The 16,828-nt window shown below is 42.7% G+C and overlaps 1 protein-coding gene across 2 annotated transcripts; it reads right to left on the bottom strand.

Moving 5' to 3' along the window:
• Positions 1–213: 213 nt before the first annotated feature.
• On the bottom strand, positions 214–16,374 carry LOC145354951 (sterile alpha motif domain-containing protein 9-like). Of its 2 annotated transcripts, XM_080206647.1 has the most exons (4): positions 16,205–16,374; positions 7,686–7,749; positions 6,799–6,953; positions 214–6,551 (listed from the first exon to the last, which is right to left on the bottom strand). In XM_080206647.1, the coding sequence occupies exon 4, from the start codon at positions 6,535–6,537 to the stop codon at positions 1,594–1,596; it is 4,944 nt and encodes a 1,647-aa protein (XP_080062773.1). In that variant the 5' UTR covers positions 6,538–6,551; positions 6,799–6,953; positions 7,686–7,749; positions 16,205–16,374; the 3' UTR covers positions 214–1,593. The 2 variants fall into 2 exon arrangements, with proteins under 2 accessions (XP_080062773.1, XP_080062763.1); XM_080206637.1 differs by lacking the exon at positions 6,799–6,953.
• Positions 16,375–16,828: the final 454 nt, after the last annotated feature.

Here is a 16,828-nt window from a genome sequence, read left to right as displayed (position 1 = left end):
ATTCTGTGATGTTGTTTGGGAGATATATATTCATTAAGACATTGGGGATAACTCCCCTGGTCTAGAGGGCTCACTATTTGAAAAATGACACCTTTAATAATATAGCACTCTTCTCATTGCTGTACTACAGAAACACTGAATCCCTGCACTGAAAAAGGAGGCTATTCGGCCCATCAAGTCTGACTCTTCGAAAGAACCCACACCCACCCCGCCGCCTCATCCTTAGCTAATCCATCTAATCCACACATCATTTAACACTAAGGGACAATTTAGCTCGGCCAATCCACCTAACCTACACATCATTGGGTTGGAACATTAAGTTTATGTCCAAGTCTTTGGAATGGGACTTAATTCACAATATTTCACCTAACAAGCAAGAGCACAAGCAGCTGAGCCACAGGTAACATAAAGCTCCTGAGATGCCCGAACCTCAAATCCTAATTTTGGTCAGAGTGCACATTGTGGCTGCAAACTGGGCTGCGAGCACTTCCAGATTCCAGAGCCGAGCCAAAGATTACTGCTGCAATCCTATGGCCTTGTCCTGCCTGCCTATTGGCAAGGCAAAGTGGTAAGCTCAAGCAAGAAGAAAAAGACAAGAAACATGTCTGGTTTCCCGGCTCTGTTTTGCCAGCAAAATCCAGAAAGGGTGCGATGCTGATTTAAATACTAATCACATAATTTAAATGTTATTAATGAATCATGGATGCTATTGTCCAGGCTCACCTACTTGTACCCCCTCACCGGTTGAGCTTCTCTCTGGCATGAATCACAGCTGGTCTCCACTAGCAGAGACCAGATGTGATGGCCTCGCTGAGGGGATTGGAGGCTCCTGAAGCCCCCCCCGGGAGTCCAAGGTAGGGCTGGGCAGTGCCCATAGGGCACCCTAATGCTGCCTACCTGGCAGCACCCACAGGACACGCTGCACTGCCCACTGGGCACTCTGGTACTGCCCACCAAGCATCATTACTGTTCCTGAGCAATGCCAAGGGGGTGGATCTGACTGGGGGTGGAGCCTGTTGGGGTGGAACTACGAGAGATGGGGAGGGGGAATGGAAACTCTGCCAGGTGGCACTTGTGGTGGGATAGAGGGAAAGAACTCTGCCTGGGTGGCAACTGGGGAGGGAGGGAGGGAACTCTGCAGAAGGGGTGATCACAGTGAGGGGGAGCACCAATGTCCATGGGGCAGTTGAGGGTTAGGCCAGCAAAGAAGGTGATCAGTGTTGGGGGGGTCCCAATGTCTTTAGGGCCGGCGGGGAGGTACAGCAGGAAATCTCCAGAAGATCAGAGCACCTGCACAATGGCGCCCCAAGAGTTCTGTAGCCAGCTTCACCAGTGAGAATCTGGTGAATCTGAGAGCCTCCTCTCAATGTCACTTAGTTCTACAAACTTTGGTGGAGTCAGCTGTGGAAATGAAGTGCAGACCTTACAAATGTCAGGATCAGAATCTTCTTGGGGAAATGTCTTCTTAAAGCTATCCTTAATCCAATAATAAACAAGACCTCATTAATAAATTTCCATACTAAAAATGTGTCTGTTGTAGACATTGGAACAGGTTGAGATTCAGCATTATTCATCAATCCGAGTCTATTGGTGTTAATTTGTATTCTCGATGTCATATGCTATTGGTCCATCCATAGAAAATCCCAAGTAAAAGGATATTTTTTCAATACTCCGGCCACTTCTCAGCTTTCCCAAATATACAGGGCGCACAGGGATTTTGATTTTTTCAGCACTGCCGAACTCTACGTAGACTTTGTTATCTTCTCCTGTTCTACCATTCACACGAAGAAGGAGCTTTTTAACTGCTTCCACTTTCCAGATTTCTCCAGATTGCCATAGGGTGTTGAGTCGTAGCTCTTTATCAAAGAATTGATCAATCTTTGCTTTTTGAATAAATCTGTTCATACCATTTTGCTTGCCAAGATAGAAATGTGCTACAGGATGTTTGGAATGACTCATTCGTCCGTAACATCTTCGGAATGAATGCTTGATTGCACTTATGCACTTCAGAAGGAATCTGGAATCATCATCAATTTCATTATATTTTGTTGGCCAAAATAATAGGGAAGCCAAGAAATAGGGTTCAACATGACCGTAATCAAACCCCACATCTTTCAGGACTTCTTTCAAAAGATCTCTAAGTTTATCGTAAGGTTTGATTAGTTTGGACTTTGGGTTAACACAGTTAAGTATAATGTTAGCTAATACAAAATTCTGCTTCTGTCTTCCTAACTTTGGCATTGTTGCATTCTGAAGGAGAAATTGGTACTTGCTGACAATTTCTTCCATTTTTTGCCCATTGTCATGATTATTAGTAAGGAACTCAAGCAAGCCAGCAAAACGGTCAGCTTTGTGGAACTCTAAAAATCTTTTGCATTCTTCCAACTCAAGTGGCAGACTGAGTTTTGGCTTGCTCTGCCTTGCAGCCTTGCTTTCAGTCTGCGATGGACAGAATACCTTGGTGTACTTTGAAAAACATTCAGAAACTTTTCTGCGAATTTTAAACTCGGCAATTTCTCTCTCTATATTCTTAGTTTTGAAATGGACAAAATAATCTTCAAAAAACTCAAAAGCTCTTCTCATTGTAGTCTGAATATTAATCAGGTATTGATTGTATTCTTCAGCCACTGAATGCAACTCTTCATCAGTACTGTTTGTCTTTTCAATGTGTCCAAGATTCAAGTTGCCTGATAGCAAATGCATTAATTGCATTTTGCTCAATTCGTCCTTTCCACTGAAGAATGGTACCATTCTGAGGATATCTATAACATAAAGAGCCACTTCAATCTCTCCCAAATAACCAGAAGTATTGTACACATCATACTTCCGCTTAGAGGTCTGTGTTTCCCATTCAATTCTGGTTTCTCCTTTCTGTTCTGTCAGATATTGAGATTCTTTGAAAGCACGTGAAGCAGATTGTGCAAGGTCTAAGAGTTCCCTCAATTGTTGAGAGGTCACCACAGTTTGTTTAGCAATTTCAATGCACTCCATTTTGTATTTTAACTTGTTTTTGAAAACTTGGCCTAATGTATCAGTGACATAAGAATTATCTTTTGCCCGTTCCTTAGCCTTAGTGGCCCAGTTGAGTGCTGAATCATAATCTTTCACTATCAGATAGTAATGTCTTGCTAGGACCTGGGAAATGAAGGGATTTTGGTCAAACGTGATTGATGCTTCAGTCAAAACATTTACGACTTGATCATTTCCTTCCTCAGACTGTACTGCTTCAATTAGAGGGGAGAACAAAGTATCTGCTTCATCTCCATGTTCTTTTCGCTGTCTGGTGATCAATAAACACCATATATCTTGCATGAGTTTTTCTCTTCCAATGCTACGTTGGAGAAATATCTTCTCACAGAGCAACATCAAGGCAATTTTACTCTTTGGAAGGTTGTAGGAACGCTTCAATTCTTCCAAGCAATGGCTTGCAATCAATGGGTGGATGATCCGAATTCCCTCATATCTTCCACATTCCTCCACTTCTACACGGATAAGAAGGTTGCAATAAGTGCCCATCACATCCTCAAACTTTTCTGGACCCCAAAATGATGTTTTCACTTGCCCTAATCCCAGGAATTCTTCACATTTTGAAACTGATATTGAAGAATCTTTGACATACCAATTCAGCAAAGCCAAAATTGAAATCAGCTGTCCTTGTTTGGTGAAAATATTCAAATCCTTCAAACTATTACAGACAACCTTTTCAATGTACTTTTTATCAAAGTTGCTTTTCATGATCATGAAAGAGTAGAAGTTTTCAGGTTTTGAATGCTGTTCCTCAATCTCCTGAAGCTTTAACTCAAACAAGCTTTGCTCTTGAATGGACAGTTTATGTTCTAGAGCAACACTATCCAAAACACTCCTTTTTGAGCTCCTGACTGGATCCTGGGATCTCATACAGTTTAGAATGATTACCAAGGGCAACTCAAATCTCAAGCCTTTCTCAGCAACAATAGAATGAATCGAGTTCTGTAACACATGCACATTTTCAAATTCTTCAAAGTCATCTACCAGAAGTAATACAGGTAAGTAATCTGAGTTTGTTGTTTCTTTATAAGTGACCAGATGAATGACTTGTCTACTAATTTCTTCAAAGTCTTCCTTACTGTTCTTCAATACGGCACATCTGAATTTTTTCCTTGACTCCCATAAAAAATGCATGGCTAAAGTTGTCCCACCGCAGCCCGGATGATGAAATAAATTGATAATCTTCACACACATTGCAGAAGGTGATTTTGCATTAATCATTGCATCAAGTTCAGAATAACAGTCTCTTTTGATAAAAGGGACTTTTGTAGAAAAGTAGAAGTTCCACCATGATGCTTTGCCACCTCTGTAAAATTGCTCCTCTTTGGATTTTTGGAACTCCTTGAAACTATTTTGATCATTTTCTATTTCAGTCCCCTCACATTCATTTTCACTCAGGACTTCGAGGGCGGTTAGAAGCTCTTCCTCTTTTTTCTGGAGAATAACAGACGCTAAAGTTGCAGAGGGTAAGAACCGCCTTGTAGATCGAGTAACAGATTTTAATTTAAGAATGGTAGCATTGACTTCATCAAGGCTTAAGGCAGAAATACACCTCTCTGTGAATTCCTGTGACTCACATTGACGTGGCATGAAGTCCTTCCATTGCAAGAATGTTTGTTCACTTTCACAGATGCACAATATGTCTTCTAACCCTTTCAGTTCCTGGTAAAATGAACAGAAAGTTTCAAGAATGGGGTCATTTGGATCATCGACTTTAGATAGAAGCAGAAAAACTACAAGGAATTTTCCTTTTGGCATGATATCTGGTCGGCACAGAAAAGAAATCAATTTCCTAACATCCGCACCTCGTTCCTTATACCATATTTTGGGCAGTAATGGCTTATAGTTCTGATCATCAAGGTCTGACCTTCCATTGCAAAATATCCAGCTTGTTTGCGTGTATAAGTTCAGCTGTTCAATATTTTCCCTAACTGCTGTATCAATTTCTTGGAAGTGACTAGGAAAGTGGAGATTTGCCATCCTGTCTTCACGATACAACTTACACACTCCATTGGTTACTGACTCAGGGTCAAACTCTAGCACACAGAACCAATTCATTTCCGTTAGAAACTCTAAATTCTGAGTTTGGTTCTGCTGGGATTTGTTTGTCACTAATATGTACCATTGATAATAGGATGTGTCCATCATTCCTGATCCACCTGTAATCATCCGAACCAGCTTGTAACCCTCTTGATATTTTGTCTTCCTTTGTGGCTTTTCTTCAGCAACTCTCCGTTTCTCCACCAACGTACCTAACGTCTCCGTGAGGAACTTTCCGTATTCAGCATTTCTTTCTATGGTATGTTTATTTCCCAGAATATCTCTGGAGCTGCTGCCATCACGTATGAACAGGTGTTTCTCTTTGCTCTTCGTCCATCTTTTGTCGACCTGATTCATCATGTGAATAAGATATACCTTGGAACCACAAATTCTATAACTTGGTACAACATCAACTTCAATTATCAATTTTGTTGACAATGTTTGGTTTGGATTCAAAATCTCCACAAATCGAGGTGGTCTAATGGATGATTTTGCATCTAGAATGTCCTTTTGCTCAAAGTAGTGAACAAAGCTGTTGTGAAGACAGTCCACGTATTTATCTGTGCTATCCACAGAAACACCTATAATCTCACCATGTTCATATCCACTTTTTGTGTCTCCTACCCCAAAATGGATGGTGCCATTAGTTCTACTATTCATGCAAGCAGCTGAGAACCTAAAAACTTCGTTGGCAAACTTCTTCTTCAAATCTTCCTCTGATGCACCCACCGTCAATGTAAAAAGTTTAAACTCGCGTGCTGGGTCAATTAGATTGGAGGGTCCAGTTTCAGGGGGAAGAACATAGTTCTGTATGTACCTTGCGCCTGTGTGACGTTCATCAAATGGATATGGTTCACATCTTGGTTTTGATCTTCTGTCCAGTTGTTTTTTGGCAATATCAGCAGAGGTCTGCTGTTTGCATTTCTGTTCTTTTGTTTCATTTTCCTCTGGTTTTGCCAAAGTGGCCAAATTAGCTTGTGTTTCTACTTGACAGCTAATGGTAGAGCTATCAGATTCAGCTCTTCCAATATAAAAAGAATTTATATTCTTTTTGTTGTGGTTTTGTTGTGAAGAGTTCTTGGTAAACTCTCCAGAATCTGTTTTACTGGCCTGACCCTTTGATTCACTACTGTCAACCAGCTTATGATCAGAACCATTTGCTGCGGAAGAGGAGGGTCTTTGTGAACTTACTTGCTTATCATCAGCAACCGTTGCAAGCTTTGGGTCCAACTTTGCACCCTTGATGAATTCATTGCGTTTGTTTATTATCACAGCAGCTGGTCCAGGCTTTATGCCCATTTCTTTTATGTCCACTTTAGTAAGTTCTTTCAATACCACTCCACAGACATCTCCATGGTAAAGTATGTCACCACATTTCTGACCAAGTTTCAGTCGATCAACCACCCAGTGTTTCACCTGATCTTTGGTCCATTCTGTTAAGTTATCTGGTAAACTGCACAGTCTGCTCATCTTCAGATCTTCACCTTTAATAAAAATACAAATCACAGCATTATTTACTCTGATTTTATTTTTTACAAAGAGTAATTTCCACATTTTGTGCAAATATTGTATTTTCTTTTAGAATATTATTAACTGAGAAAATAAACTAAGACCAAGAGTGTGGGACACCATCAAGGTTGAAGAGATGGCAAGATTAAAATGGGAAGTAGAATTTTCATAAGGCTGTTCCAATCCCCTTTAGCAAGGGGAATATTATTAATAGCAATTTACCTGATTATATTTTTCTGGATGAGTGCCCAACTTCTGTAGAAGTTGCAGCAGGTGAAGCCTGAGAGAAATTACTGCTGAAGAAAGTTGCAGTTAGATGATGGGAACCATGGACTGTAGAAGGGTCGGTAAATTGAACTAATCTTAGCTTTCAGGTCCTGCAAGCAGAAGAGTTGAACGAGACATCATGCAATGTGATTCGATGTCAATGCAGGGGGATGGACAGAAGAGAATGTTAGAGTTGAAGTTGATGAAGGAACATAAGAGTAAATAAGAACAATGGGGGGGAATTTTATCTTTCAACACCAATGATGGCTTTCTCCAGTGTATTGTTCGATTGTTAGGGACATTGAAACATAATGGTAAGGGGCAGGTCCCATTACTCCATGCTGGTGAGGCCGCCTCTAAAGATCGGGGCACCATTTGTGAAGGCCATCCCTGTGCATAACTTTTAAAGTGGAACATCTCCCCATTCCCATACAACCACCACCACCAAATTCTCCCCTAGCCTTCGGTCCTCCTAGCCCCATATAACTACCCTATTGTTGCATTTGCAACAACCTTCCTGGCACTACTTCCAAGCATGGCCCCCTCCCGTCTGAACAATGGTTTCAATGGTCTCACCTGAGTTCCTCTGGGAGGTCTGCCCATCAGGTGCAAACTGTGGGAGACCAGAATGAATTCAGTCTGCACTCATGTTGACCTGAATGGATTATCTAACAATGGGGTGGGTGGGGGTTGGGGGAGGGAGTGCGGGAGGGGAATAATCAGGTGTAGTTACCAAATAATGATATTAAAATTTTTATCGTGCTGTTCCCAACGTTGAATGCTGGGATTCCATTACTTCATTGGCAAGGGGCAGGATCAGGAGAACAGAAATGGGGACTTACTGTAGTTTGACAGAATAGAAACTTCACTCGTCACTCTTGATATCAGGATCCTGAAACTTTCAACCTTGATGAAAAAAATAAAATAATTACCATTCCATTGACAATAGAGGCAATGCAACCAAGACTAGCCATGGTTACCAAAGTAATCTCCATAGGTGCTATCTGACATCTCGGGTGTTTCCAGTATTATCTATTTCTCTTTCAGATTTCCAGTATTCAGCTTCCTAATGTACATTTTTATGCTGGGAGAGGAAACCCACGGATGTGTCTCTGCTTCAACACTGGCATGAGGGACTGCCTGAATATATTCTCAGCATGAATTCATTCCTTGATTCTTTATAAAGTATTGCTGACTGTGGCAACCTTTCTGAGGCAAAATTAATTACAGATCTACTCACACTTTGCATTTGCAACAACCTTGCAAAAATATACATAAATAGCTCTCCAACAGTTGAACATTTGAGATTTGTAATCAATGAAAAGGAATCCTAGTTGTGCCCAGCATGACATTTGTCTTGCCATCAATTCAAGAGTATAATTTGCCTTCCACCGGACAGGTTTTCAATCACACAAGCAAGGGATTATATAATTTAGATGGATTGTATTGTACATTGGATGGACTCTTGCTCTGATATTCTTCTCATCTTCAGCACATACAGACAAGAACTCATTTGCTACAAGTCACAACATACTTTAAAATGAACAATTTTACCGGTCACCCCCCCCCCAGCCCCCCCCAAACTAGATGTGTTTCATTCCAGCAGGTTTTATAGCAGCTCCCCACTAATGGGGAGCTGGTGGACCATCATGCTGGAGTGAAGGGAGACCACGGAGGCCCCCCAGGAGGTTGGGGGTAAGGGAAAGGGGTGTCCCCTGAGCATTGTCAACTTGGCAGTGCCAAGGGGGTGGGGTCAGAGGAGGTGGGGCCTATATGGGGCAGGTCCTATGGGGGAGACCAGTAAAAGTTGGGTTCCCACCGCAACTCTGCATGTGGGCTCTGGATGTGGATATGCCGGCGTTGGACTGGGGTAAACACAGTAAAAAGTCTGACAACACCAGGTTTCAGCCCAACCAATTTATTTGATAGTAAATTCACTAGCTTTCGGGTTAGCCCCTTCGTCAGGTGAATGGAGAGTTCTGGCCTCAGACAGAGCGTATAAAGCACAGACAGTTTACAGATTACTGATTAGAATGTGAATCTTTACACCTAACCTGCTGTTCAAGTCTTAAAGTGGCTAAATGTGTGTGGAAGGAGCACTGATCACAAGTTAAAGAGATGTGTATTGTCTCCAGACAGTACAGTGAGTGAGGTTTTGCAAACCCAGGCAAGTCACGGGGGTTACAGATAGTACGACATGAACCCATGTTACAGATAGTGCAACATGATCTTGGGTTCATGTCGCACTATCGGTAACCCCCGTGACTTGCCTGGGTTTACAAAACCTCACTCACTGTGCTGTCTGGAGACAATACACATCTCTATAACCTGTGATCAGTGCTCCTTCCACACACATTGTTAGCCACTTTAAGACTTGAACAGCAGGTTAGGTGTAAAGATTCGCATTCTAATCAGTAATCTGTAAACTGTCTGTGCTTTATACGCTCTGTCTGAGGCCAGAACTCTCCATTCACCTGACGAAGGGGCTAACCCGAAAGCTAGTGAATTTACTATCAAATAAATCGGTTGGACTGAAACCTGGTGTTGTCAGACTTTTTACTGTGTGGGCTCTGGAACAGAGAGACGGAGGCCAGCGATCGGGGCTACCCATTCGGGGTGGGAGGGGTTGGCCTGCCGAGGGAATCAGGGCTGTCAGTGGGGTGGGGGGGGGAAATCAGGAGATCGGGTCTGCAGGGAAGTGGGAGAAGATCAAGGCATGCAGGGATGGAGGGCCAGGGCTGGCCCAGACACGTCTGGGAGGCAGGTGGATTGGGGGGTTCACATGGTCAGCGATGCGGGGTCATGGGGCTGGCCACTGATCGAGCTGGCCAGCAATTCGGAGGCTGGCAGTGTGGGGCTATTGTGCAGTGGCCCTCTCAGCGCTATGCTGCTGACCTCTTGGGCGGAATATGCTCCGCCCACAGATTTTTAATGAGATTCACGCTAGTGCACTCTGCAGCGCACAGTGTGTGGGAGATCATTTTGAAAATGCTGCTGAAAAGGTTATAAGGTTGGAGGACTGGAAATTAGAGAGAGGGGAAGGAGCAAGATCATGGAAGGATTTGAAAACAAAAATGACAACTTTAGAATCAAGACATTGCTTGACCAAGAGCCAGTGTAAATCAGTGAGCACACGGGTGAAAGAGGAATGGGACTTGCTGTGAGTTAAGGCTTGGATGGCCTCAAGTTTAGGGAGGAACATTTGGAGTAAAATATGGAAACCATCCAGGAAATGTTTGTTTCTTACTTGACCCATTATTACTCTCGAGTGCCAAGCACCATCATTGCTGTTAATACTTAATCCCTTATCTCTCCCACTCTATCACAGGCCTTCCCTTTTGTTCTAGTCTCCCCCTTCCCACCACCCCCCCACCCCCTCCCCCATCTTCTGTTTACTGGCCTTGCCCTGCCTCTCTAAGCGTATATCGCTTTTGTCTTGCCCCTTACTCCTGTTAAAAATCCATGATTTATATTAAAACTGATTATGGAGTTACTGACTGAAAACCACAGATTGTGTTTTATAAGGCTGAAGTAGCATTTCAGTAGCTGAAAACATCAGTTTCTAAGATGGCTGAATATTTGCATGACTGTAGCCTACAAATTCCAAAACAATTAAAGTAAGTCAAACAGTCTAGATACAATTATTTTGATTCTGAATGGGGCCATCTCCCCACCCATTCACAAAGCATCCAATCAGTCATGTTATTCACCTACAAGGGGAATATGCATTAATTGTAATTGGCTGAGAAAGGAATTCACCCAGTTACAATCCAACCTGGTAAATTATGGATCTGGAATCCACTAGTCATGACCATGTTTGGATAACTGGTCAGTTGAAGAGAGAGAATAAGGTGACCAGCCAAAGAGATATATTTTGTGTTTAAGAAACTATTTTACACTGGCACAAATTGAAGAGATGGTGGGTAAGCAGGACCCCTGAGCAGGCCACTCTTTTTCCCCCTTTCTATTTCTCTCTCCATCCTGCCCCCCAAGTTTGAGCTGGATTAATCATCCACCCACAACAGTCAGGCAGTGACGTATGAACTAGCACAGCAGCTGCTAGTCCCACCAGAACAAATATAAATTGTCAGTCAACATACTTAAATCATTTCAATACCAGATCAAGAAGAATCCTGATACCGTCCAAGTTATCAGTCTTCAAGACACATATAGCTTCAATTTTTATTGGATACTAAAAAAGCTGCCTAATCAATGCTCCCACTGTGTATGGTTTTATTATTTTATCTCTCTAGGTTTATTACAATGAATACAATTTTTTTTTGAAACATAAAAGGGAATCTGTGTCTTTTACAGTCACAGCACATAAACAGTCAAACATTTTCTGGATTAATAAGCATATCCTTTCTAATAAAAGGGGGTCATTCTACCTCATCTCACCTGATCATAACACAACCTGTTTATTATTTTCAGGCTACTAATTTTTTGGGTTACTGAGTCTGCATGTTCTCCTTGTGTCTGCGTGGGTTTTCTCCAGGTACTCCGGTTTCCTCCCACAGTTTAAAAAGGCGTGCTGGTTAGGTGCATTGGCCATGCTATATTCTCCCTCAGCATATCCAAACAGGCAGCAGAGTGTTGCAACTAGGTGCTTTTCACAGTAACTTCATTGCAGTGTTAATGTAAGCCTACTTTGACACTAATAAATAAACTTTAAAACAAAACTTTCATGTTAACTGTCGTTCCATCTCTTTTCTCCCTTTGCCAGTTTGTTTACTCTATACTTCCCCTCAACTCATTGTAATTGATCTTGCTTGACAAATTCACTTAATGTGCATCATATACCCTTTTGTTTTTATTTTCATCACATTTTATATCTTTTTCATCATCCAAGTTGGTTGGTTCTCCTAACTTTCTCTTTTGTTGGATTTTATCTACTTAACCTATACCTGAAACATCTGTTCTTAAAAATCAGCCATTGTTCAGTTACAATTTACATGTTCCATCTTGGCAAGATCCTTATCTGGTTTGGATAAGTCTTGTCTCACTGAAATTAGTTACCTTCCAATTTAAAGGTTGTACTTTAGAAAGTTTTTTGCTCTCCTCTGTCACTAATGTAAACCTTGTGATACAATGATCACTCTTACCCAAGTGCTTTCCCACAGACACTTGGTCCGCTTGACCCATCTTATTCCCCAACAACTGGCATAGCGATGATTCCTTCCTACTTAGACTGAGAACATACTGGTCAAGGAAGTTCTCCTGAACACATCTCAGAAATTCCTCTCACTCTTTTACCTTTACTCTAACACTATCCCAATCAACATTTGGGTATTTAAAGTCCTCTGATATTATCAGTTCATAGTGCTCTGTAATTTCCCAGCAGATTTGCTCCTCTACCTCTCACTGTTTGAAAGCCTACAATTTGCCCTCAATAGTGTGATCACCTCTTATTGCTTCTCAACTATAACCATATGGATCCTTCTTTCTAAAACTATAATCACTGCCCTAAGTGATTGCTATGATACATCTCTCTTTGCTCCTTCCTGATTTTTTCTGAACACTTTATTTTCTTGAATATTAAGCACCCTAATGCTCACCATTTTAAGCTGCTTTTCTGTTACTGTTACGATATCATACTCCCATATGGCTATTTGAGCCTATAGCTCACCAAAGCTATGATAAGGACAAAAAAATGCGATTTCAAAATATCAACGGATCATAATCTCCTTGGGGTGGCAATCAACAGCAGATCGCCACTCCATATCAAGTTACCCACATTTAAGTTGTAAAGTTCCTATCTCGCCCAACGTTCAGGACTCAGGCCAAGTGCTACTCAGGAAGCGAAGCAGCTCCCTGACTCCACTGGTAAAGTGTGCACAGCAAAGGAGAACGTGTCCCCTTGTTATGACACTTACTGCCATAAAGCAAATGAGTTTAAAGGTCCCAAACCGTGGGGAGCCAGGAAGTGACGAGTCTGTATGTCATTATTTCATTGAGTTCAGCGTGGTTATAAATTTGGCAAAGGACAAGAAACAGCAGAGTGAAGAACAAAGAACAAAAGAACAAAGGAAGTTACTGCACAGGGTCAGGCTCTTCTGGCCCTCCAAGCCTGCACTGAATGTGTTTTTTGGCCTGAAAGGAGATACATGGGATTTCCCTGAGGTCATACCAGGCTCACTGCTTGTCTTGATCAATATTGAAGAATGGACTTGGGAGTACAGGGTGCAATCCTCAGATAACACAAAACATGAGCTACTGTAAACTGTAATGAGGATAATGACTTTAAGAGGACACAGACAGGCATGTGGGTTGGTTAGACACAGAAGAGAGGAAATTTAATGGCAGGCGGTATAAAGGAAAGCATTTTTGTACGAAGAGCAAGGATACAATTCAAACAGAGGTACAGGAATAGAGGGACCTGGGAGTACATATGACAAATCATGGCAATTGGCAGAGCAGCTTACCAAAATGGTTAATAAGGCATTTGGTGTCCCAGGCTTTATAACTGGACACATGGGCTGGAATTTTTTGATTCTTTTGGCAAAGTATTGGATGAGATTCTCTGACCTCCCCACAGCGTGTTTCTCGGCAGCGGGAGGCAGCCCACCATTGGCCAGTGATGGGATCTTCTGGTCTCATCACTGTCAATGGCGTTTCCCATTGATTCCACTCCACACTGCTGAGAAACGCTCGGCAGGGTGCACCGTCAGCAGGACCAGAAAATCTGCTAGAAGTACTCTCCTGTTGTCTTGGACGAGCAAAGGGGAGGGCAGCTGCCCTTCCTCTGCCATGCTGGGTTTTCCCACCGAATTTTCAAACACTTGACCAAAAAAAATGGAGGGGTGGACACCATGACATCACGCTGGTAGAGCAGGCTCACAACTTAGATTTCTGAACGATGGTAACGCAATTCCTAAATAAGCTGCAATTACAAAATCCCACAGAATTAGCCTCCCCACCATTAAATTTGGGGAACTTTGCCCACAACCACCAGAGAGCACCACCCAGCCTCTCCCCACACCCCCCCCCCAACAGATACAGAATCCGTCCCATCACCCACACACATCCTCACCCTCTCCCCCCACTGAAGAACATCCCTTTCTTGGCAGTGTCTGACACTGCCCAGGCACTGCCTCAGCACTTCCTACAGCAGTGCCCCGGCATTCCCCCCTGCACTGCCCCCTAGCACTGCCTGAGTTCTGACCCCTTGCTTGGGAGCAGTGCCTGGGCATTGCTGGGCTAAGTGCCAGGGCCTGACCCTCTCCCCACTGGGGACTATTCTCACCTGTGTATCTTCACCTGTTCTGTTCACCAGGTGCACCTCATGAGGGATCCGACAATTTAACATGAGGGGTGGGCAAAGGGAGACAATCAGATTTGAAGACAGAATAATAGGATTTAATTTGATATACAGGGGTATCCCGACTTTCAAAGTTAGTATTCCCATTTCATCACTGGCGGGGCAGGGACAAGTGAGCAGGAAATCCTGCCAGCATAACAGGCGTTTTGGGACTTCCACTTGATTCTCCATCCACTCGACCGCTCTCCCCCACCCCACCCTCAAATGGAGGTAGTAGATCCTGATCATAGAGTACAAAAGTGAGGGTTTAGGATTAGAGGTTGCTGATTTACATTAAATGACAAGAGATTGAATGATGTCATGATGAAAATTTTTTTTAATAGCGTGTAGTTGAGATCTGAAATGCGTTGCCTGAGGCAGACTCAAAAGGAAATTGGACAATTATCCAAAGCTATAAAGTCTGCAGCATTACAGAAAAGGGTGGGGGAGTGCAACTAGCCAAACTGATCTTGCAGAGAGTTGGCACAGATATTAAAGGCCGAATAGCCTTCTTATCAGCTTTAATCAATCTCTAATTTTAGGATGAATAAAATGGTTTTTAGAACTTCTGACTCATGGAAAATACACTTTGGGATAGATTTCACATTCAAGTGCTGGGTGCTGAACAGGCAAACCAATTGGGATATACTGTATAAAAAATGGAATGTTCTTAATGATGGGCCAAAGCTGTATTTATTTTCAAATTAATTAAACATTTCCCATTTAAAGAGTTCCTAGGAGCCTGGGCGCAGCAGAATGTAAACTAACTGGACCAGTACATATACATGGATGGCCAAACTGGGCTGGCAGGAGACAGTGTTCTTTAAATGGTGTGCAATATACCCATGACTATTTTGATTGCATTCTAAGCCACTCAGCACTCTGACACGACATGCATTGCTGTTTCTTCAGTGTCACTGGATCAAAATCCTGGAACTTCCTCTAAATAATATTGTAGGTGTGCAGAGGCTCAAGCAGGCAGCTCGCCACCTTTTTTAAAGGGCAATTGGAGATGAAAAATAAATGCTAGCCAGAAACACCTGTATCCCATAAATGAATAAGAAAAAGCACTCTCCACTGTATGGTGGCACAGTGGTTAACACTACTGCCTCACAGCTCCAGGGTCCTGGGTTCAATTCTGCCCTTGGATAACTGTCTGTGTGGAGTTTGTACATTCTCCCCGTGTCTGCGTGGGTTTCCTCGGGTACTCCAGTTTCCTCCCATAGTCCAAAGGTATGCAGGTGAGGTGGATTAACCATGCTAAATTGTCCCTTGGTGTCCCAAAACGTGTGGGTTAAATGGATTAGCCACAGTAAATGCGTAGGGTTACGGATATAGGGCCGGGGGAGAGGGCCTGGGTCAGATACTATGTGGGACAGTCAGTGCACACTCCATGGTCTGAATGGTCTGTTCTGCACTGCAGGGAGTCTATGATTCTATGACACTTCTGGGAAGTGAGCATCAATCAACATTGTAAAGGTGAATTTAAACTGGGATTATTGGGCTACTCTTATCAGTGGCATCCCTTAATTTTAGAGATGATGGACATACAGTGAACAATGCATTTAGGTGGGCTGATCATTTGCTGAACATTTGTCGATGGTTGTTCGGCAAATCCTTGACAGACAGGTTCTGCCACAAGTGCCAACATGAAGCTGGGCTGCCATAGTAACAAGATAAACAGATAAGTGGCTCTGACTAATATCTGGCTAGGCATTTCATACGATCTTTTAAGGAAAAGGGAGTTGTCGCCAAGCTCTCCTGCCGAGTGTTAGTTTGCAGATGTGGCTGAGAGCCTCTGTCAGGAAACTAAATGGGGACCACAATCGAACAGAAGGTCCATGCTGACAGCTCGGATGTCCTCCCTACATCTCACACATCAATCCTCTGTCCTGCCAAATAGGAAACATCAGGTCAAATAAAGCCCACAATCACCCAATCTCAGAAAAATTCATCTCTGATGGATTGTTCAAAGAATACACTCCGCTGTTTAAAAATTGATGAAGAATGAACCACACAAACTCCAGGAAATGAGTACTAATTGCAGCGCCCAATGTTATTTACCTCTCACACATTTGATCCTCCAAATGTCTCCTCTCGGTTTGGCAATGAGTTGTGGATTTTCAGTAGACACATCGAAGAATGGAGGAAACGCCAGGATCGGCCAGCTTTTTATCAGTAAAAGAGACAAGGATTTGTGCTGCGCAATCCGCTACGCTAGCTCTCGAAACTGAAAGCAGCGCTCCGTTTCCGCACATATACAGCAAGAACTTCTCACATTTGCTGAGCGTTGCGACATTGCGGAAGCGCTGCTGAAATCACGGAATGGATATATTCTGGATTCTCTTCAACCTGAGACTATTATTGATTCAAGTTGGATCTTTCTGAAAACCGTGACATGTATTTACAGCACAGATCAACCCAGTACCTCTATGCTGGCCCTTACACTTCACACAAGCCTCCTCTCCACCTTATTCCATCCTATCAAAATATTTATCAATTCCTTTTTCCCTCATGTACTAGCTATTATGCTAATTGTTTCAATCACTCCTTGTAACCAATTCCACATTCTCACTGCCACCCTAATACAAGCATTCATTTGAATCCCTGACTGGGTTTATTAATAACTATCTTAAATCGGTAGGCCTAGGACTCCAGTGTGTTGCTACACTTTCTCCAATAAGCCCC

The sequence above is a fragment of the Carcharhinus amblyrhynchos genome, chromosome 2 (genome assembly GCF_965287045.1).
Source record: "Carcharhinus amblyrhynchos chromosome 2, sCarAmb.v2.hapA, whole genome shotgun sequence".
NCBI classification, from domain to species: Eukaryota; Metazoa; Chordata; class Chondrichthyes; order Carcharhiniformes; family Carcharhinidae; genus Carcharhinus; species Carcharhinus amblyrhynchos.
This window is presented reverse-complemented; position numbering and strand designations above follow the sequence as displayed.